Source organism: Chiloscyllium punctatum, chromosome 7, assembly GCF_047496795.1.
Source record: "Chiloscyllium punctatum isolate Juve2018m chromosome 7, sChiPun1.3, whole genome shotgun sequence".
NCBI lineage: Eukaryota > Metazoa > Chordata > Chondrichthyes > Orectolobiformes > Hemiscylliidae > Chiloscyllium > Chiloscyllium punctatum.
The window spans coordinates 100,926,260-100,950,896 of NC_092745.1; the positions used below are offsets into that span (position 1 = coordinate 100,926,260).

At 39.4% G+C, this 24,637-nt stretch overlaps 1 protein-coding gene across 1 annotated transcript in view; it reads right to left on the minus strand.

Moving 5' to 3' along the window:
• Window positions 1-24,637, minus strand: part of eif2b3 (eukaryotic translation initiation factor 2B, subunit 3 gamma) — a 136,512-nt gene that overhangs the window by 16,121 nt on the left and 95,754 nt on the right. Inside the window, exon 10 of the mRNA XM_072574437.1 lies at window positions 22,412-22,560. Coding sequence (XP_072430538.1) covers window positions 22,412-22,560 — 149 coding nt within the window. The remainder of the gene's footprint in view (window positions 1-22,411; window positions 22,561-24,637) is intronic.

Below are 24,637 nucleotides of genomic sequence, written 5' to 3' on the forward strand. Positions count from 1 at the left end.
TCAAAGGCATGACAGAAAGAAATTGACATTGTATCAAAGAACGACTGGATGATTCTGGCAAACATTTGAGCAGATATTCCAGCAAATACAGAATAGATATATTCCAACAAGTAAGGACATTTCTAAGAGATAGACACACTATTGTGGTTAACTAAAAAAGTCAAAGACAGCATCAAACTTAAAGAAAAGACAAATAATTGTGCAAAGATAGATGCAGGTCAGAAGATTTGACAGAATACAAAAAACAGCAAAAATTTACTAAGTCCTATTGAAAATAACTCTGGGGAACTAGTAGTGAAGGATGAAGAGGTGGCAGACAAATTTAATAAATATTTTGCATCAATCTTCACTAGTGAGGATACAAGTAACATCCTGGAAATGGCTGTACGTCAGAAATTGAAAGGGAGAAAGAACATTAACAAAACTGACAAATACTAGAAAAATAATACGAGTAGATTGTTGGAACTGCGAGTCCCCTAATCCTGATGGATTTCATCTAATGGTTTTAAAATAAGTATTCTGTGAGATAGTTGATACATTGTTGGAAAATTAAAACCACTCATTTGATTTGGGGTTTGATTCCTTTAGATTGGAAAATAGCTACTGTAACTCCTTTATTCAGAAAGAGAGGCAGGAACCAGGAAACTACAGGGTAGTTAGCTTAACACCTGTCAAAGGGAAAATGTTAGAAGTAATTATTAAAGACATGATAACAGGACACTTGGATAAGTTCAAGACAATTAGGTAGAACCAGCAAGGTTTTGTCAAAGGGATATCATGTTTATCTAATTTATTTTAAAGAAGGAACTTGCACTGTGGATAATGGGGAACCAATGGATGTACTCTACCTCGATTCCCAGAAGGCATTTGATAATGTACCACATCAAAAGTTATCACAGAAATTACAAGCTCATTGTACCGATGGTGTGATGAAGTGACCACAGGCCCTAATTGGACATTCTAAACTGACCCACAGCTGGAGAAATTTGGCCCAACAGATAATTGGCTCAGCAAAATTAAACAAAAACCAGCAGCTATTGGCTGCAAAGAAGTTTGGAAACCAAGGTAAAACCTTTCACAAAGTTTCAGGGGAACCAATTACAATCAGCCAAGGGTTGGTATTGGAGAAGCTTTGATCAGACTTCAAGCCAGTGGCCGAGAACATAGACTTTATACCTCCCGGCACGGCAACAGTGAAGGGTGTTGGTGCGACCCCATTGGATACTTTGAATTTAGCTCATGACTTCATTAGCCAAAGGCAACAGAACATTCAGGAAGGTCTGGGGACAGGGAGGAGTAAAAACAGATACCTGGAAACCAATGCCTCAGCAAAGATTCACAGCAAACACTTCCAACAAACTTTTGGTGGAAGACCATGCAGTGACCCAAGAGAAGATCTGCCCAGACCTGAGAGACAAACCTTTGTGGAAAAGTGAAGCCCTATGTTGGAAAAGAAAGAGCTTCCAACAGCCCAGCTCAAACATGTGGATCATTGCATGTAATATTCTTTCTCAGACAGATAGGAAATTTGGGAAACACTCACTGTATGTTCTTAAAAAGGAACATTTTGTTCATAAAATCGAGCTGAATGCAAACCAAATTCTGTGACCCTTTGTCCGTTGACCATCAAGAGTGCTTATGTACAAGTGTTTTTAACACACAAACTGGATGAAGCGTCCAAAGCACAGACAACAAGGCTAACATACTGATATGGATAATAGAAGACTGGCTGGCTAATAGAAAGCTGACAATAGATGGGTCTTTTTCAGACAGCAGGATCTCACAAGTGGTGTCTCATACAGGGGTTAGTGCTGCTACCTCAACTCTTCACAATTATGTGATTTGATGAACAGACCGAAGGCATAGTAGCTAAATTTGCTAATGACACAAATATAGGTAGGAATGTGAGTTATGAAGATGACATAAGGAGTCTATAAAGGTATACAGAAAAGTGAGTGGACAAATGGAGTAATACATTGGAAAATGTGAAATTGACCATTTTGGCAGAAAGAATAAAGAAGTATTATAACATTTATGAAAAAATAAATAGCAAGCATTACCTAAATGGTGAGGTGTTGCAGAGTTGTGAGATGCAGAGAGATCTGAGTATCCTAGTGCATCATCGCAAAGGTCGAGAGTGTGGTGCGGGAAAAGCACAGCAGGTCAGGCACGTAAGCCCTTCATCAGGAATGAGGCAGAATCAGGAATCAGCATCATCCCCGAAGAAGAGCTTATGCCCGAAATGTCGATTCTCCTGCTCCTTTAATGCTGCCTGACCTGTTGTGCTTTTCTAGCACCACACTCCCGACTCTGTTCTCTAGCATCAGTAGTTCTCACTTTCTCCCATGATCGCAGAGGTACCTGAGTGCAGGTAGACCAAGTAATCAAGAAAACGATAAAAATGTTCTGAGCAAGGGTCATCCGGACCCAAAATGTTAACTTTGATTTCTCTTCACAGATGCTGCCAGATGTGCTGAGCTTTCCGGCAACTTCTGTTTTTGTTTCTGGTTTACAGCATCTGCAGTTCTTTTGATTTTTATAAAAATGTTATGTTCTATTGTGAGGAGAATTGAATGCAGGACTAGGGAGGTTAGGCTTCAGCTTTACAGCATCTGGAGGACTGTGAACTGTACTGGCCGTTGTACTTACTGAAGGATATTAATGAGTTGGAAGAAGATCAGAGAAGGTTTACTAGATTAATATCTGAAATCAGTAGATCACCTTATGGGGAAAGGAGAGATAGGCTAGCCTTGTATCCTTTGGAGTTTAGAAGAGGTTATTTAATTAAAGCATTTAGATCCTGAGGGGATTTGACTGGATAGACATGAAAAGGCATTTCCTCTTGTAAGAGAATCTAGAACAAGGAGTCATAGTTTAAAAATAAGGGTTTGCCCATTTAAGACAGAAATGAAGAACTTTTCTCTTCAGGTGAAATTTCCTTCCTTAAAAGGCAGTGGATGAAGAATCTTTAATATTTTTAAAGCAAAGGTGGATAGATTCTTGACTACTCGCGGGATGAAAGATTATGAGGCCTATGCAGGAATGTACAGATGAGATGAAACACAGATCAGCCACGATCTTAGTGAATGGCTCAGACAGCTAGTGGCTTACTCTTGTTCTTTGTTTGTATGTTCGTGTTAATACCTTTAAACAAGCCTCTCAAAGAGGGAAAAAGACAAGATGTGACAAGATTTATTAACTGAATTCCAGACTTTGGGATGTAGCTGAGAGAAGAAATTGAGGGATGCAGAAGAAACCAGAGTTGGGGAGTGCAAAGTTCTCGGAGGATTGTCAGATTGGGGGAGATTACAGATATGAAAAGAAAGTGAGAAATGCAGAAGAACATCTGGGGACAACACCAGACATGCAAGAAAATCAGATGCCAACCTGGTGAAATGCAATGCAAGACTACATGCACACCATACAGCTGAACAGAAACCTGGAGGTAATTGATGCTACACCCAATATTCAGGTCAAAAATGCACATGTAGTCATAAATAGTGTGGACAACTAAACAATGGAGGAGGAGGTTCCATGAACATTTTCATTCTCAATGATGTGCAAAATGCAAGCCTGAGATTTTTGTATACATTGACAGTCAAAGTGCCACTGAATGAATCTTCTCAGTTTCCTCTTGAAGTTCCACTATCACAAACATTTAATTTCATTTCAGGCGACATCAAGAGGCATGGAGTGCATTGAACAGTGCCACTCAATGCAGACATCAACAACATTCAGGTCTGATTATCAAAGCAGATTGCAAGACATTTCACAAATACATAAATAGGAGAGTCAGGGTCTTTTGCAGTACAGTTTAGTGTCCCCAGCTCTGAGCCAGAATGCTTGGGTTCAAGTCCCATCTGCTCCACAGGGTTATAACAACTGTGGCTCACCTTTGTCCCAATTTCTTGCCTTTCCAGTAGGTGAAAACAGTGGCTACTTTTCAACAGCCTCCATTTGCCTCAACTTGAGGGTAATTGGGAGCACAGACCGTGGTTGTGGGGGATGGGGGATGATGATGATGACAGTCAATGCCACCCCACACCATAATTCCCCATCTCTATTTTTAAGGCTGTAAAGCCTTGGCCTGTAACAACTTGCAGCTCCAAGAAGTACCTTGCCTCTGATTAGTTGGCAATTTGAGACAGGCTGGGTGGGACTTCATGTTTGTGACTGGCATTTGATCTGGCAGCCTCTTAAAAGATGCCTGCCCTCACATAGAGCAAAGAAAATTCTGACCTTTATGTCTATCTTCATCGTGGAAGACATAAATTACATTCCTGAAAGGGAGAGTAACTTAAAGGGCTATTAAAAGGGAGGAACTTAAAGTAATTATTATCAGAGACAATAGTAATGGAGAAAATTAAGGGCTTAAATTTCTCAATTCCTTAGGTCAAAATGGCCAACATCTTAGGATTCTGAAAGAGGTAGCTGCACAGATAGTGAATGGTCTAATTATGATTTTTATTACAAAAAAAGTATGCCATTTAACTTTTTCATTTTCTGCTTATCGGGATAGACATAAAAATGCTAAACTTTGATGGAGCAACAATTTATACTGCATAAGGAAAGGGCATTTTTTTGGTCTGACAAATCTGCACTGATTGGTGGGGCAATTGCCTCTCTCTGGCAATGTTTTAACCAATCAGCAATGTTTTCTCCTGCAGTATAAATAGCTTCCATTCAAATTTGGCATTCTTACATCTGTCCCGGTGAGTGCAAGACAAAAAGTTCCAACAGCATATTTCATGTTTCAGTAATATTCAGGCTCTGCTCTAACAACTTGGTAGACCCAAGCACCTGTTTGGTTACAATTTTCCAAAATTCTCTAGATTGTAGAGTGGATTCAAGTGGATTGGAAGCTATCAAAAGTGATAGTGTTATTTAAAAAGAGAGAAAAGTGCAGCCCAGTTAGTCTGACATCAATCATTGGGGAAGTGCTGGGAATCTTAACAATGTATTTTTAAAAAAGTGTGATCACATAACGTGAACCTCATTTTACAAAAAGGAAAATCACGTTTGACAAATTTAGAATTTTCTTTGGGAATGTAACTAATGGAATAGATAAAAGGTAATCTAGCCAATGGAGTATATTTGAACTTCCAAAACCATCTGATAAGATGCCATGCACAATGTAAGGAAGTAGGAATGGACAATAAAGGAAAAAATGCTATGGAGGCTGGATATCTGGGGATAAAAAAAGGGAATGCTGAAAAAACAGCATCTGTGGAGAGAGACAATTCTTTAGAACTGGAATAGGCAAATATTGCTGGTTTAATCGAGGGACAGACACAGCCTGTGAATGAATTAGAAAAAGATCACATGAAAGTGGGGGTAATATATTAGCATGCATAAGCAATATATTAACAGGCAGGAAGTAAAGACTGAGGAAAAATGGTGTATTTCCACGTTGTCAGTCTGTGACTAGTGCAACATCATAAGGATCAATGCAGATGTGACCTTCATTAATGATGAAATGGCTGAGGACAATAAATCAATATTTACTGATGATACAAAGCTATATTGGAATACAAGTTGTGAGGACACAGAAAAGGTAAGGACAGGGTACTTCAATTATTTAAGAGCTTAATTTTGCTTCGATTATAGAAGAGGAGAAAGTGAGGACTGCAAATGCTGGAGATCAGAGCTGAAAATGTGTTGCTGGAAAAGCGCAGCAGGTCAGGCAGCATCAAAGGAACAGGAGAATCGACGTTTCGGGCATCAGCCCTTCTTCAGGAAAGGGCTTGTAGAAGAGTTTGGTTAGATTGTAGGGTGTGCAGTTTCAGTCTCCTCATCTGAGGAAAGCTAATATTGCCATGCAGGGAATGCAACAAAGGTTCACCAAACTTGTCCCCAGCATGGCATGACTGTCCTATGAAGAGAGAGATTATGTAAATCGGAGTTGTATTCTTGAGAGTTTCGAGAAATTAGGTGATATTTCATTGAAAACTACAACATTTTTGAAGGGATAGACAGGGTAAATGCAAGCAAGATTTTCCACTGGTGGGAGAATCTAAAACTGGGAAGACAATTTAAAATAAGGGAAATCCTAATTAGGTCCAAGACGGGTAAAAATTATTTTACCGAGAGTGTGTGAACCTTTGGAATTGTCTATACAGACCACTGTGGAGGCTCAATCTTTGAGTTATCATTAAGGCCAAGACTGACAGATTATGATTACCAGTGGTGTACAGGGTTATAGGATGGGGTGAGTAAAAGGCATTGAAGTTTTCCATCAGCTGTGATTGTACTGAATGGTGGGTTAGGCTTGACAGGCTGAATGGCCTATTCCGGTCCTTATTCAGCTGTGTTACATGAGTGGGCAATAAGGTGGCATTTTGAAAAACATTTTTCATATGATGTCGACATTATTGGCAAGCCAAGAACCTGTTGCCCAATGATTTGTTGAGTTGAGTGGCTTGCTTGGACATTTCAGAGGGCAGCTAAAGACAACCACACCGCAGTGGGTCTGGAGGTAGGAACATCAAATTTCCTTCTTTGAAGGAAATTAGAAACCAGATGGATTTTTATTACAACTAACAATGGTTGCATGGTCACCATTACTGAGACTAGCTTTCAATTCCAGATGTAGTAACTAAAATTAAGCTCCACTAGCTGCAATTGTGGAATGCAAATCACTGTCCCAACAGCATTAACATAGGCCGCTGGATTATTTGCCCAATGACATTATCATGACAACACCGCCTGCCCTTTTTACGCATATAAAGTATAAGTGAATATATATGTAAGATTTAAAATTATATTGCTTTTCTAAAAGGTTGAAAAATATTGACAATCAGAAGAACTTGGGTGTACTCACAGAATAAACACAAATAGTTAGCAGGCAGGTATAGTGAGCAATGAGGAAGAGAAATTACATGTTGGTCATTATTGCAAGGGAATTGAAGTATAAGAATGAGTCTTGCTACAACCGTGCAGCACCTCAAGTAATCAGCACTAAAAACAGAAAGTGCTTGAAAATCTCAGCTGGTCTGGGAGCACCTGTGAACAGAGAAACAGAGTTAATGTCGAGTCCAGTATGACTCTTCCCCTTTGTGTTCTGCAGAAGAGGAGTCATTGTGGACTCGTGACATTAACTCGTTATTTTTTATGCCAGCAGTAATGTATAACATTTTAAGGGTTGGCGCTGGTGGTAAAATAACAAATCATAAAATGGTACTTGAAGATCCCAATGCCATTTGAATTTTCTACCTAATCAATACATGCTTATAAAATTAATTTCTACAATACTTAATTTTGCTTTTGGCAGCTGATACTGAGTTAATCTAGTGCTGGTTTTCAGTAAATAATTCATTAAATTATAAACAAAATCATCTCCATGAAGAAATGCTAACTTTATTTATTTTGTCTTAGTTCCAGGCAGTCTGATCAGCTCTTTACTGCAACAACAGCTGATGAACAGTTTATTTTGGCAGTAAGGCTCAGTGGAAGACAGCCTTTTAAGTGCCAATTTCTGGGATGGGATCACACGGATTGACTTCTGAACTGTGGACCACCAAATAAGTTAAATACCAAAACGACTCCCACTAATTACTAGTGGTATATGCTCCCCTGCCTCGTAAGTAACAAACAATTTTGGTAGAGCACAGAACCATGACAGTCTGAGCATGTCTCTGCCCAATTCCCTCACATTGTGGAAAGCTGTATTATCTATTTATTGTTTGTCAAATTCTGTATTAAGGACCAAAAAACATAAATAAAAATTCTTCTGTCCTTTCAAAGTGCCCACCACTTTAAGGCTCACCTTCATTTTTGAAATATACATGCCATTATTTTATTTGAGTGCTTTATACAATGTCTGGTGACCGCATTGTTTGAAAAGCTAGGTAAACAGGATGCATGCCAACATAAGTACATAAAATGTAAAATTTTAAACCGTTCTATGAAGGAGTGTAACAGTAAACTTCAAAAAGTAGCTTTGTTTTAGACCTAACATACAAGAGCATCCAATTCATAGAAGATGAGGAATTATAGACCAGTTGGCTTAACTTCTTTAGTGGGGAAAATGCTTGATTCTATTAACAAGGTAAAAATAGCAAGGCATCTAGATAGGCGTTTGCCCGTTGGGCAGACATAATATAGGTTCATGAAGGGCAGGTCATGCTTAACTCATCTTTTGGAATTCTATGAAGACATATGAACATGGTGGACAATGTGGCGTATTTAGGTTTCCAAAAGGCATTTGACAAGGTGCCACACAAAAGGCTGCTGCACAAAATAAAGATGCAAGATATTGCAGTCAATGAATTAGCACGTATGGAGGATTGGTTAACCAACAGGAAGCAAAGAGTGGGGATAAATGAGTGCTATTCTGGTTAGCAATCAGTGACTAGTAGTGTGCTTCAGGGATCAATGTTGGGACCGCAATTATTCACAATTTACATAGATGATTTGGAGTTGGGGACCACGTGGAGTGTGTCAAAGTTTGTGGATGACACTAAGATGAGTGGCAGAGCAAAGTGTGCAGAGGACTTTGCAAAGGGACATTGATAGTTTAAGTGAGTGGGCAAAGTTCTGGCAGATGGAGTACAATATTAATAAATGTGAAGTCATCCCTTTCGGTCGGAATAACAATAAAAAGGACTATTACTTGAATGGTAAGAAATTACAGCACACGGCTGTGCACAGGGACCTGCGTGTCCTTGTGCACGAATCACAGAAGGTTGGTCTGCAGGTGCAACAGGGAATTAAGGCAGCAAATGAAATGTTGTCCTTCATTGCGAAAGGGATTGAGTTTAAAAGCAGAGATGTTATGTTGCAGTTGTGTAGGGTGATAGTGAGGCTACATCTGTGAGGCCACATCTGTGATAGTGAGGCTACTGCATGCAGTTTTGGTCTCCTTGAGAAAGGATGTATTGGCACTGGAGAGGTTGCAGAGGAGGTTCACTAGGTTGATTCCAGAGTTGAGGGGGTTGGTTTATGAGGACAGACTGAGTAGACTGGGATTATATTCATTGGAATTCAGAAGAATGAGGGGGGATCTTATCGAAACATATAAAATTATGAAGGGAATAGGTAAGATAGAAGTAGAGAGAGTGTTTCCACTGGTTGGTGAAACTAGGACAAGAGGGCATAGTCTCAAAATTAGGGGGAGCAGATTTAGGACTGAATTGGCAAGGAACTTCGTCACCCAGAGGGTTGTGAATCTGTGGAATTCTCTGCCCAATGAAGTGGTTTAGGCTTCCTCAGTAAATGTTTTTAAAGCTAACATAGATAATTTTTTGAACAGTAAAGGAATTAAAGGTTATGGTGAGAGGGCGGGTAAGTGGAACTGAGGCCACAAAAAAATCAGCTATGATATTATTGAATGGCAGAGCAGGCTTAAAGGGTCAGATGGCCTACTCCTGCTCCTAAATCCTAACTTTAATTCCAGATCGACACTGACTTGGCTCATTACAGCTGATGTACTCCCAAGGTAGGGAGAAAATATAGTACAAGATTCCCACACATGGTCAATATTCCATGTCCTTGATAGCAGGTCAGAGAGGGATATTAAGGTTCAATAGCAATCACTCCCCATGACTGGATAGTTGAGTCGTAATTTTATGGCATGAAGTCTTGTACTTCAATGTTGCTGAATAAATAAGATGTAATTTTGAGGCTATTGATAGTTGTTTTCCTTCCCTTTTAGTGCTAATGCCATAGGGCTCAAGGTATATGTCATAATCATATAGCATGGAAACAGACCATTTGGCCCAACCAGTTCACGCTGACCATGTTCCCAAACTAAACTAATCCCACTTGCCTGCATTTGGCCTATATCCCTTCAAGTCTTTCCTATTCAAATTCTTTTAAACATTGTAACTGTACTTGCATCCACCACTTACTCTGATGGTTCATTCCACGTATGAACCAAAAGGTTGCCCCTCATGACCTTTTTGAAACATTTTCCTCTCACCTTGAAAATATGGGCCCTAGTTTTGAACTACCCCTCTTGAAGGAAAAGACCCTTGCTATTCACTTTATATAAGACCCCTATAATTTTATAAACCTTGATAAGGTCACCCCTCAACCGCCTATGCTCTTATTATAAGGTTGTTTTGTGTAAGGACAGAAGAGAGCTGGTGTTGAGGTAGTATATTAACATGCATACATAATTGACTAATGGGCAGGAAATAGCAAGTGGGGATAAAGAGTTCTTTTTAATTTTGGTGACCTGTGACCAATGGGGTTCCACAGTGATTAGTGCTGGAACACAACTATTTACAATATATGTTAATGACCTGGAGAAAGAAGTGAATGTACTATAGCCAAATTTGCAGATGACACCAAAACAAGTGGAAAGGCACTTGTGAGAAGGATTCAACAGTTTACAGAGAGATATTGATAAGTTAAGTAAATGGGCAAAAATTTAGCACATGGAGTATAATGTGGTAAAAGTATGAAGTTGTTAATTTTGGAAGGGAGAGCAAAAGCTCAGAATGTTACTTAAATTGAGAAAAACTGTAGGAAGCTGCAATACAAAGGGACTTGGAGTACTTGTGAATGAAGCACAGAAAGCTAGCACACAGGAGCAACAGGTAATCAGGAAGATTAATGGAATGTTGACTCTTATTTCAAGAAGGTGAGAGTATAACCATAGTGAAATCTTACTACAACTGTACAAGATGCTGGCAAGACCACATCTGGAGCACTGTGAGCAGTTTTGGTCCCCTTATTTAGGGCAAGATATCATTTCATTGCAGGCAGTTCACACAGATGATCCCTGATATGGAGGGTTGTCTTATGAGCAAAGGCTAAAGAGATTAGGACACTAGTCACTGGGAGTTTAGAAGAATGAGAGGTCATCTCATTGAAAAATATAGGATGCCAAACAATATAAGCAATAAGTGAGACAAACAGCTGAGTGATCTCAAAACCAAAGGATCAGATCTAAGCTCTGCAGTCCGAATGGTGGTTATTAAACAACTCACTGGTGAAGAAGGCTCCACAAATATCCCCATCCTCATTGAAGAAAACACCCAACACATCAGTACAAAAGAGTAGACTGAAGCATTCATAGCACTCTTCAGCGAAGTGCCAACTGGACAATCCATCTCAGCCTCCTCCAGTGGTCCCCAACGTTACAGATACCAATCTTCAGCCAGTACAATTTACTCAGTGTGACAGCAAGGAATGGCTGGAGGCACTGGACACTACAAAGGCTATGGAGCCCTGACAACATTCCAGCAATAGTACTGAAGATGTGTGCTTCAGAAAGTGCCAATCTCTTCCAGTACAGTTGAAACACTTACACCTAGTCAACAAAGTTGGAAATTACCCAAATATGTCCAGGACACGACAAAGCAAATCAAATCCAACCTAGCTAATTATCACTCCATCAGTCTACTCTTGATCATCAGTAAAGTGATGGAAGGTGTGATCAACAGTGATGTCCTGCAGCACCTGCTCAATAATAACCTACTCACTGATGTCCCAGTTTAGGTTCTGCCAGGACCAGTCAGCTCCTCACCTCATTACAGCCTTGGGTCAAACATGGATAAAATAGTTGAATTCCAGTGGTGAGGTGAGAGTGACAGACCTTGACATCAAGGCTGCATTTGACAGAATGTGACATCAAAGAGCACGAGCAAAACTGGAATCAATGGGTATCAGCGGTAAACTTTCCAGTGGTTGGAGTCATACCTGGCACATAGGAAGATGGTTATGACTGGTGAAGGCCATTCATCTCCGCTCCAGGGCACCTCTGCAGGAGTTCCTCAGGGTAGTGTTCCAGGCCCAATCATCTTCAGCTGCTTCATCAATGACCTCTCCTCCATCATAAGGTCAGAGGTGGGGCTGCTTGCTGATGACTGCGCAATGTTCAGCACCATTTGTGACTCCTCAAATACTAAAGCAGCAACAAGATCTGGACAATATTCAGACTTGAGCTGACAAGTGACATGTAACATGTACACCACACAAATGCCAGGTAATGACCATCTCCAATAAGGGGCTATCTAACCACCATTCCTTGACATTCAATGATGTCAACATCACCAAATCCCCCACTATCACATTCATGGGGTTACCATTGACCAGAAAATCAAATGGTTTCGCTACATAATTCCCAAAGGCCTGTCCACCATTTACAAGGCACAAGTCAGGAGCGCGATAAAATAAGCAACACTTGCCTGGATGAGTGCAGCTCCAAAACCACTCAAGAAGCCTGACAACATCCAGGACAAAGCAACGCAATTGACTGGCATCACATCCACAAACATCCAATCCCTCCACCACCGATGCTCAGTAGCAGCAGTGTGTACTCTTATACTGTATAAGATGCACTGCAGAAATTCACCAATGATTCTTCGACAGCTCCTTCTAAACACATTACCACTTCCGTCTAGAAGGATAAGGGAAGCAGATACATAGGAACACCACAATGTTCAACGTTCAAGTTCTTCTCCAAGTCTCTCACCATCCTGAGTTGGAAACATACCATACTGCCTTCACTGTTGCTGGGTCAAAATTATGGCATTTCATCCCTAATGGCACTGTGGGTCAACCTGCAGTGGCTCAAGATGGCAGCTCACTACTACTTCAAATGGCAACTAGGGACAGACAATGAATGGTGGCCAGCCAGCAATACCCATGCCCCATGAATGAATATAAAAAAAATTCTTAAGGGATTTGACAAGGTAAACGCTGAGAGGATGTTTCCCTCATAGGAGCGCCTAGGACCAGAGGATATAGTCTCAGAATAAAGGGGCACCAATTTAACACTGAAATGAAGAGGAACACCTTCTCTCAGAGGATTAAGTGCCTCTGGAACTCCTTGTCACAGAGAGCTGTGGGGGTGGAGTCATAGGATAAATTTTAGTTGACAGTCAATGGTTATGGGGAAAAAGCAGGAAAGTGGACATGAGGAATGCTGGTTCAGGGTCAGGGAGTGAATGGCCTATTCCTGTTCCTATTTCTTATGATCTAAGAGAGATTCCTTCCCCAATGGCATTTATTGGATTCAAATATTATAAAGGCAATCAACTCAATGAAGGACTAAGTTCTCTCACTGATCGATTTGAAGTTTGGGGGGCATATTAAAACAAGCAGACAGCTTTCCTATCATCTCCCCACCCAACTCTGCAATGATGCCGTCAGGCAGTCTTTCTGTCAGTAGGGGAACTGAAGCGAGATCATGGGGCAATGAATGATTACTGAAGGGTTCCAGCATGTCAGTACTAGTATTTAACCGACAACAGCAGTGGAATAGGTAAACAAGAGAGAGAGAGAAAGAAAGGAGAGAGACTGAGAGAGTGAGTGAGTGAGTGAGAGAAAGCAAGAGAGTGAAAAAGAGGAAAGAAGTGCATATCAGGTGAACAGCCTAGCAGATTGCTCTGTGCAGATTGATGCCTAGGGGAAGATGGGACTATCTTAATGGTCCTTTGGGCCCATCAGAGAGTCCCTGCCAAGGTCAACTTCCCCAAGGCTGTCCCACCCCACATTCTCTCAAACACTAGTTCCCAGCCTCCTCACTGAACCCAATAACATACAAATATTTGATCCACTGCAGCTAGTCTCCTCATTCCCCAAGTGAAGTACAAGCAGTGGCCACTGTACTACTGTCTCTAACTAGGTGCAGCTCCAAGGTGCCTGTCCCCAGCCAATCTATACTCTGGTAGCTCTTAAATGTCCGCAGGGTACCTCGATTCATGATTTTTTTTTAAGCTGGAACTGGAGTGGTGGGGAACACAGTTATCAATAATTCAGTCCACAATTAGCAATAATGTATTTGTGAGAGGAGATGTCATCATTTGCAGTCACCGGAATAAGGCAGTTAGAATGTGAATATTATATCATATTGTTCCATTTACTCCATATATCATTCATTTCTATATGTAACTAAACACAAAGGTACACTCATCAACATCAAAAAGGAGTGTCTATCTCAATTGTTTTTTTAATCCTGTACATTCCTATGTTCCTTAATTGTTTACTGAAAACGGGTGATAACAACCTTGATCTCCCACGCATTAGTCAATTTAAAAACTGTGCAAGATTGAACAAACATGGTTAAAAATAGTCAGTTTCAATTTATACATCATAACAACAACAGCACTTAATTAGTTGTAAAGTGTTTGAAGACAGTCTGAGGTCAGGAAAAGTGTTACCTAAACTTAAGTTTGTTTTTTCCCTTTATTAACTTCATAGTAAGGTGAGAAGAACCTCAATGTTTTCCCATTTCAAATTTTTGTGTTTTGGGAATTTCTCCCATATATTGTTCCTTTTAACAATTATTACATAATAATCAAATTACAGGTTCAAACATTTGATTACACGCAGAACTGTTTATTGGGTATGTAATGATCAATGAAACAGACAGAAAAATTATTCAAAGAGCAAAGCATTGATAGAGAGTGAGAAGATCAAATTAATAATTTTTGAGAAATGACAAAAGGTGAAGGTGAGGAAAGATGACAAAAAAGATGAGAGAGGGGAGTGAGGGAGTAAGTGAGAAAAATAGGCGAATGGAAAAAAAATCTTTTTTTTAAACAAAAGTTTCTCACACCTATTCATGAATGCTAAATTCCTCTGTAGTTATTTTCTGAGTGAATGTGTGATTGCAGTGTCAAAATATAGAGATTTCATAGTTTTTAAAGTTAGTTGTTCAATTGGTTTAGTCTTTTCAAAAATGTTCTAGTAAGTCAGATAAACTCAACAGAACGAAAGGTCCAATGTCCAGCAAGAAACATAAGAAATAATAATTATTTCCTCTCATAACTAATGCCATAGAAGGAAAGACCGCCATAAACAAAAGACGTCTTTTAAATTTCTACAGCAGAACACAACTAAGACCTGCTTTTTAGCTCAGAGACAACTTGTATAACAGCACCGAGTGGGAACTCTTCCCACTAGAAACATAATGAAAGGAAATCTAGCCATGATTCACAAGCCTCAGAACAGTGCGAGCAGCGTGCCCTGGAACAGCATAAGTAGAGCAGCCTGGTACAGCCCGTGGGCTGCAAGCCCCAGAGTAGCACAGGGAAGCAGCCCTGGAGCAGCATGTGATGAAGCAGCCTTGGTACAGTGCACAGGTAGCAAGACCCGGCTGGAGACCGGCATGGGGGAGGCAGTCCTGACATTTACCTTGGAGCAGCTGAGTGCCGGTACGGAGCAGTCTGGAGCTTGGAGTGGAGCAGGCCGGGCTATTCAACTGGGTTCTGGAGCATATGGAGAAAGTGAGGACTGCAGATGCTAGAGATCAGAGTCGAGTGTGTGGTCCTGGAAAAGCACAGCCAGTGAGGCAGCATCCAAAGAGTAGGAGAATTGACATTTCGGGTTAAAGCCCTTCATCAGGAATGACTATCTGGCACAGACAGACAGACCATGTATGGGAGCCCTGTGCTAAGATGTTCTACTGCAATGTCTGTTTGAAATTTCTTTCCTTATTGTAATGTCAACACTTTAATGATGTCTCATTTTTAACTTATTTTTCAATTCTGTAAGTAACGCAACTACTTTTATTCCTCTGCTGTATCCAAGAATTGCACCTAGGTACTCATACCTAAGACGTCGCCGTAAGTAGGCAGATGTTATAAAAGCTTTTCACTGTACTCCTACGATGGAGTACAAGTGCTAATAAAAGGATATTATAATTGTAATATTGCAATTGTTAAAATAAGGTCAAGATACAAAACATAGAGAACTCAATACAAAAGCTCCTAAAGCACTAGAATCAATTATTCTCATCTCACCATATATTGCTTTTCTGTACATAAATTACTGAAAGATTGCACTGTGGGTAGAAATTAAGTAAAATTGGTGAGATGAATTAGGTGCATGCAAGATGCTTTCATATAGACAAGATACACAGTAAGTATGAGACAAGTTAGAGCATGTGTTATATGTAGCTCACCCAACCAAACAGAATATGAAAAAGATTGATTTTGGACTAATGAGAGCAGCAGAAATGGGGGTGTGGGACTGACTGGAAACCCAATTGTGCTAAGAACATTACTAGAAAAGCTTTACGTAAGACTACATCTCCTGTTAATCCTGGCCCAACCTCTGAGAGCAGGGCCACTTATGCCAACAGTGACAGTTGAGAGGTTATAGAAATATGGAGTGGCACTTTCCCAAGATGAGGTGTAAAAGGTCATTTGGGCCATAAAAAACAATATGGAACACATATGGAGTCCAACTACCTCAGATTTCACAATTAATTTATATTAGGACAATGTTATACCAGCATCACAGCACACTTTCTATTCTGTAACATTTCTGTGATAGTAGGGTCAGCTGAAAGAATGAAGTGCCTGTGTGGACTGCCAATCTCGTGGACAAATCAATAAGTTTTGAAGCATTTTATGGTTATGATTTTTAATTGTCTAGCAGTGAAAATATATTAAATTAGAAAATACAAGGCAGTAAAATTAAGACTAAAATATGAAATAGATAGCAGCAGAAAGCAACATGGAATTTAAAAGAATTGCTTGCTATTTACAACTTAAAAATGTAATTTCCTTTTCTGATCTTTTTCTGGTAAAGTCTGTTCAGACTTCAAACAAAAAAAAGGTGCACTTCAATGAGGTAATTTGAATTAATTAGAGATCTAAGCATTTCTTTAAACATGTTAGCTCAGGGTTATATCAGAGCTTTGTGATCAAATACAGCCACATTGGAGACTTCTCTTTGAAAACAGCCAAGCAGGCTTGCATGACTCTTTGCAAGTTGCACATTGTTTATTGATCCTCCTTTTAAACAGCAATTATGGCTGTGGGTGGCCTAGTGCAGAAGGTGTAATTATGATATTAAACTGCAGCACACTACAGGAAGTGTTCTTTGTACTTTTGACACTGATAGTGTGCAAAGTTCGTTTCGAATAACATATCAGAGCAATCAACCATCTGAATAATGTGAGTATACTTAAAAGACAAAATGTTCTCTAAATTATAACATGTTATTGTGCATTTATTTTAAATACATGGTTTTGCTCTCTCTCAAATTATACTTGCAAAGATCTGATCGACACCAGCTTAAGTACAAAAGGTAACTTTCTGAAGTTGCTTCTAAATTACTTCTCCGGTAAAGAGAACAGAGCTTGAGAAATTAATATTGAAAATCTTAAAGAATAGGTAACTACATAATAAAAGTAGACGTTCAAATTGTTAGGCAGAAAACTCCAGAGTTCTAACTCAGTGACAATAAAGAAATTTCAATATATATCCAATTCAGACTTGGAGGGGAACTTGCATGTGATCTATATTTTTATGTGCATGCTGATCTTACTCGTAAGTGTTTAGGATCACAAATTTGGAGAAGGTTCAGTGAATTGCTGCAGTACATCCTGTAAATAGTAAACACTGTAGCCATAGAATATCATAGCAGATTAGAATGCACTCAATCAGTCCACACACAGCAAACCCACAAGAATAATCTAGATGTAGTTCCCCAATTGGGCAACATTTGCTGAATAATTCTAACTGTCCTAAAAAATACACTAATGATTATTTTATGATAGTCAAACAATGTGGCGCTGGAAAAGCACTGCAAGTCCACTCCAGAATATCCCAGATGGCTTCCTACTTCAAGGACCGCAATCCTCCCTCCCATGTAGTCAGCAATGCCCTCCAGCGCTTCTCCTCCACTTCCCAAACCTCCGCCCCTGAACTCCACCCTCCAACCGCAACAAGGATAGATACCTCCCCCACCTTCCACCCCATCAATCTCTGAACACAACGCATCATCCTTCGCCATTTCCACCACTGTCAGACCCCACAACAGAGATATATTTTCCTCCCTACCTCTATCAGCATTCCGCAGAGACCATTCCTTTCGTAACTCCCCCGTTAGGTGCATTCGCCCCCATGAACCCACCCTTCACACCTGGCACCCTCCCTTGCCATCGCAAGAGGTATAAAGCCTGCGCCCATACCTCCCTGTCACTTCCATCCAAGATCCCAAAGGATCTTCCACATCCGGCGGGGATTTTCCTGCACATCCAAACACATCATCTACTGTGTCCATTGCTCTCGATGTGGTCTCCTCTACATGGGGGAGACAGAATGCCAACTTGCAGAACATTTCAGAGAACATCTCTGGGACACACGCACCAAACAACCCCAACTGTTCTGTGGCTGACCACTTCAACTTCCCCCCCACTCCGTCAAAGACACGCAAGTTCTATGCCACCTCCTCTGCCAAATGCAAGCCACCCGACACGTGGAGGAGTAACACCTCATCTTTCGCCTTGGGATCCTCCAACCACATGGCATCAATATCAGTTTCACCAGTTTCCTCATCTCCTTTCCCCCCACCTTATCCCAGATCCAACCTCCCAACTTGGCACCGCCCTCTTGAACTGTCCTACCTGTCCATCTTCCTTCCCACCTATCTGCTCCTCAGATGCCACCTGATGTGCTGTGGTTTTCCCTCACACTTTTTGACACTGATCTTCAGCATCTGCAGTTCTCACTTTCTCCTACCAATTTATGATAACCAGCCAAGGTTGTATTGTGGCTTATTATGCTTGGTTGAAGAAATATTCATTCATACATTGGACCAATTCTTTGTAAACTAAAGGAATATAATCAACTAGTTTCTTGTTGCTTTCTACAATAAAATACCTTGACTAATCAGACTCTACTTCCTGACCAATCATCACCCTTAACTCTTGCAGTATAAATTGCTATGATTGCTTAAAATTTGGCATTCTTTATAATTGTTCTGATGAGCACAGGGCCACAAATCAATACACAATATAAAAATACTGCAATTGTAGGATATTTTAAAGATAAAGAAAAACTACTGGGAGACACTGAACAGGGCAAGCAGCATCTTTACTTTTCTCCCTATGAATATTGCTTCATAGGGAGAGCTTCTGAGTGTTTTGCAAAATGTTTGACTTTTATTTCAAAAGTTCACCACTGGCTGGGGAAATCGTAGGTATATTCTTAGCTTGTGAAAAATGCTACTAATAGAATCTGGAGAAGACTTGACTTAATGATCTATGTGAATGTTGGAAAAAGCAGTGATGGGACGGATTTGACTATTGTTACCATAAATTGTTTTATCTTTAATATTGGAAGGAAAAAAAATCTGCTTTCCTTTTTTTTAAAGTCACAGAATTATCCATCAACAATCTGATTATTTTCTGACCGTTATCTATAACCATTGGCTAAGATGGAAGATACTGAACTTTGCTTTTGAGGCTTCATCACATTTATTTTCTAATACTTCTGAACTAGTGGAATGAAATCACCCACATTTCTCAGGGGCAAAAATCTCTTTTTCAAAAAAACTTTCTTTAAAAATTGACCCCTTCCACCTAAAACTGGAAGACAAACTCCTAACATACAGTATGGACATATATGGTTTCAGAATCTGTACAGAAACTATTCAGTCTGCTTGGGTCTTGTTGAAACTTAGAATATCTTTGATGTGGCAAGAGCAAAGGTAATATGAGCATCACCAATGTGATAAACATAAATTAATCAAGACATCTTTAATACTCCTTCTCCTTTAGAGCCACAAAAAGGACATTTCAGACTGAATGCTCCAATTATTCCATGAAATTTGATTATTGCCTCTGTTACTGAGACTAGGAAGCGGTAACGTTTTTGCCCACTGTTAGTCAGTTCAGTAGAACCTCGATTATTCGAACGAGACGGGTGGGGACTATTTTGTTCGGATAATCGATCAGATCGTAAACAAGCAGTAATTTATGAGTGCCAGTTATCCAAACATTTCTCGGTTATCCGGCAATGCACGTCATAATGCCACTTAACTGATAACTGATCTGTCATAAACAAGCGGTAATTTGAGTGCCAGTTACCGAACATTTCTCGATTATCTGGCATGTACGCCATAATGCCACTTAACTGATAACTGATCTGTCATAAACAAGCGGTAATTTGAGTGCCAGTTACCGAACATTTCTCGATTATCTGGCATGTACGCCATAATGCTGTTTAATCAAATACTGAGTTGCCTAATGCCGTTTTTACGGGACCTTGAGATCTTGTTCGGATAATCTGAAATTCGGAATTGGATAATTGAGGTTGTGCTGTATATATTTCATAAAAATAGCCCCTCAGTAGCACTGAACTTAATAATCTTTGAGAAAAGACATACTTTGTAGAACATTTTCGGCTTGTGCTCATCAGATCAATTCGTAAGAATACCAACTCAAGCAGAAAATCAATACTTATACCACATGAAAGGAGTATGCTATTGGGAGGGGCTTTGCCATGGGGAATGCAAAAATAATGATGATTGACAGTTAGCTCCACTAGGTATGTTTAAATTTAAATAGGCAATGTGACTCTAATTAGTCAGGTTGCCCTGAGAAAGAAACAGTAAATTGGGTGTGACCTGTTTTGTTTAGTTGAAATATGTACAGTATATTTACAAGTTCCTTCAGTCTGCAAAGAATAGGAATCTGGGTCTCAATATATATATGTAGCTTCCAGTATCCGTAAGTGAACTACACTGTGAGGTCAACAGACAATCCTAAATTGGCTGTCGGTTTAATTGCTTGTATGCACAGAACTATCCAACAAGTGTTGGCTAATTGTAGAACAGAATCACATCTAATGTTAGACACTGTTGTGGGTTTTGCAAATGTGGGCACATTGGGTGCCGTCAAAACCTGCTTGTTGCAAACACCATATCACTGCAGCTGTTTTGATGCCCTAACTAAACCAGCGTTGACATGCTTAGCTTAAAATTTAAACAAGCCTGGTAGTTAACTATCAATCACTATTACTTTGTGCACTGCAACACTTCCACCAATCCAAATCCGTGTTCCACCCACCTTCCCATCATGCAGTATGTTGGTTTTCCCCTTGAATTGACATTCTTGCAAATTGTACTAATGAACGCAAGATGAAAAACCTCAACAAAATGCGTCTTTTCTCAACAACATTCAAAGTCTCAAAAGCTAATGGGCAGATTTCAATATAACTTTGTACACAGACGGGGTATGGCCTAAAGAAGTAATGTCAAAAATGTAAATCCACATCTCGTCTTGGAAGTTTTTTTCGAAACATCTTTTAACATTAGGAGATAAGGGAGTTAACACTTTTCCTTCAGAATTTTAAGGTTCTTTTATTTAAACCTTGTTGATCATTGAAGCATGTTGTAGATTGTGTCAACTGTTGGGGTGAAATTTGTCACATCAATATGTAAACAAGAGTTTTCATAGGGATTGACCTGATGCCACCTCAATGAGATGGAAGCTCCTAACAAAATAATTTTTATTGTTTGCTGTTTTAATTACACAGCACCAACCTGACAGAAATTAATTTTATGGAAGAATTGCGTAATTATGATTGTGTTGAATCAACATACCCTGGTGGGTATTTGCAGTATTGTTCTAAATGATAGCTTATTCTCTCAGACCCTTTTAATCATACTTTCCTGTCATTTCTACAATCAGTTGTTGTCTTTCTACTTTTTAAAACCATAATCACAGATGAACATACATTGCAAAGTTACCTAATAACAAAGAAAACTATCAAAAACTAGCCAGGAATTTTTAAAAATTGCCCCAGAGGGATAAAAGCTGACAGCTTCAAAATAACCACAAATTATAAACCTATGAACTATGAAAGGATGCACTTATATCCAAAGTGCAGGGGATATCAGCTTAGAACTAAGGCTATAGATGTACTTTTTACTCATATGATGAGGGTAGCTGCTGCAAAGCACAGTTATCCAAAAGCCTGAAAACAAGATGAAGAAAAACGATTTCCACCAGGTTGCATGTAGCCATGCTTCCTCACTCACTAAAAGCTTTGATTTTTGATACATTCTTTTGTACAACTATTTTAAATTCTGCAATGAACATAGCATCTGCATTTTATTGTATTCATCTTGAAACAAATAATTGCTGTTTTACCAAATACAATTTGCCATGTTACTACTTTTGGAGTTTTTTTTCACATTTTGGATTTCCTTTCTTCCAGGAGATCTAGCCATAGATATCTATAGTTTAAAGAAAACAATTGTGGTTCAATTTTCTTCTTAAAAATGCCTAATTATTAGATAGAGATTCAGTTTGGTCTGATAGAGCATTAGTCAGGGTTTTAAGCAAGGAGTGTGGTGTGTACATTGTGCCAAATGGCAGTGTGCTTCAAGGGAGCTTTGTGGAGGTTTGCAATGATTGGTGGTGTGCCTGAATATTATGACAGTCTCAATCTTTTTAACCCCTACAACCATCACACAGGACAAGAGTGCAAAATGCTCATACCCTCAGCACTGGTAGTTTAATTATAACAAAAGTCAAGACATATAGCAACATGTGCTGTTTACCCAGAGGATGGCAAAGTAGTTTTGGTGCAGGATTGGAGCAATTAATTTTACTCAGACTAGATTTGTGACACACTCCATAGTACGATAACAAGTAGACCATGGTATTTGGAAAGAATAGTATTGATATTTTTCTTTGTACCAGTGCGACTTTACTCACCCTTCCTCAATAGTGACATTATGCATGATTATGGAATTGGCAATTTTTACTTTCTCTTTGATTATACAGGAGGCCCCGATGACAGACCGCTTGATAGAGGTCTTCTCTGCCACTTTAGTCATGTAACCAATCATACTGTCAGTGCCAACCTGTGTGGAGAAAAGCACATTTGTTGAAAAGGATGTGGAGATCTGAGCTTGTCTATAATCTTATGCATCGCAACGGGGATTTTGAAGATAACGAATTATTCATTGAGGGAAAACAGATTTAGTGTCCAAGTTAATAAGAGATATTTTGTCCATCTTCAGTACATGCTGGGAACCACATTTATAAAACCCATTCAAATCTACCAGGTCATATTGTTTAAGGACTGACCCTAAGATTCGTGCCATTTGCATTATAAGACACAAATAACATTAAGCAGAAGGACGTCTCCACTCAAAAAAAAGTGACCACAGCATGAAGTTTTGATACCACTGCATCTTGCAATTCATCACCTGATACATCAACCATGTCAGATAGCTTGCAAATCATGTTTGTGTGAAGCAAATGCTAGTCTTAAAGAAGTAAAACTTTAACTCCAATGGAAAGAAGGTATCAGTTAATCAAAATGAAAATTTCTCCAAGTGGCTATCAGTGCTTCCTGCCTAAGAAGCCAACACATGGAAACGAATCTTCAGAGAGCAGGGATTTGTGTGAATGACATCTGGCCATACACAGGGGTTTGTTTCCTTCTTGCATACAATGAACTGTCTCAGCTATATCAATGAAACAAACAAAGAACCTTTTTCACCAAAACAGCCCTTTCATAGCTGGTACATTGGCAGATTTCGGACTAATCTACTAGTACTACTGTAGTTGCACTATTGTAGCTAATGGTGCTACAGGTTAAACACTCTTGGAAGCTTTTTTACCTGGCAGTCATCTATTGAAATTATGGGAAGATTCTTTCAAAAGGTTTTGTCAGTGTCTTATAAACTCCTGGTGTAAGCCAATATGCACCATTGGAAAGCACAAGCCACTTTTGATGGATAGAGTCATAGAGTAGTGCAGTACAGAAACAGATGCTTTGGTCCAACTTGTCTATGCTGACGAAGTATCCCAAACTAAACTAGTCCCACTTGCCTGTGTTTTGCCCATGTCCCTTTAAATCTTTCCTATTCATGTACCTGTCCAAAAATCTTTTAAATATTGTAATTGTAATTGTACCTGCATCTACCAATTCCTCTGGCAGTTCATTCCATATACAAATCACCCTCTGTGTGAAAAGTTCCCCCTCAGGTCCCTTTTAAATCTTTCTCTTCTCACTTTTCAAATTATGGCCTCTAGTTCTGAACTCCTCTACCCTGAAAAAAAAGACCTTAGCTATTTACCTTATCTATGCCCCTCATGATTTTTTAAACCTCTATAAGGTCACTCTTCAATCTCCTATGTCCCAGTAAAAAAAAATGTCCCAGACGTCCAACCTCTCCTTATAACTCAAACTCTCCAGTCCTGGCATCATTCTGGTAAATCTTTTCTGACCCCTCTCCAATTTAATAATATCGTTCCTATAGCAGAGTGACCAGAACTGTATGCAGTACTCCAAAAGGAGTCCTGTACAACCTCAACAGGATGTCCCAATTCCTATACTCAATGGTCTAAGTAGGGCTCTGATGCAAGATATACAGTAGGAAATCACAAAATATTTAGATGCTGTGGTTTAGAGATAAATCAGCAGAAAGTTTTGCAGGCAATAAGTGATGGAGCCAGAGAGAGAAGGAGAGAGAACGAGACAGGCAGACAGACAGAGAGATATCGAGATGCAAAATAAAATTAGAGAATCAGTAACACTGAGGGAAATCAGTTTTCTACATTGTTTGGAGAATGTGCTTTAAAAGAGAATACTCAAAAGAAATATCTTGTACACTCTTTTGAAATGCTGATAGCTATGAATGGCTCTTCTGTAAAGACCGTTATATTAACAAGGTCACACTGAACATTAACAGAAGTACAATATTTCTGCAGTACTGTCATGAAATGTATCAAGTGAAACAGTGAAAACTATAATTACACATCAATCCTTCTGATCTTTTCAAGTTCTCAATAAACTAACAATTTCACTGAAAAGTACAAATTAGATAGCGCCATAAAATATTTAACTATTCTGTGATCTTAATAAATAGAAGGAATAGCCTTGTAATAATACAGGAGGTCTGTCTGAAGCTTCTGCCTATAATTACAACC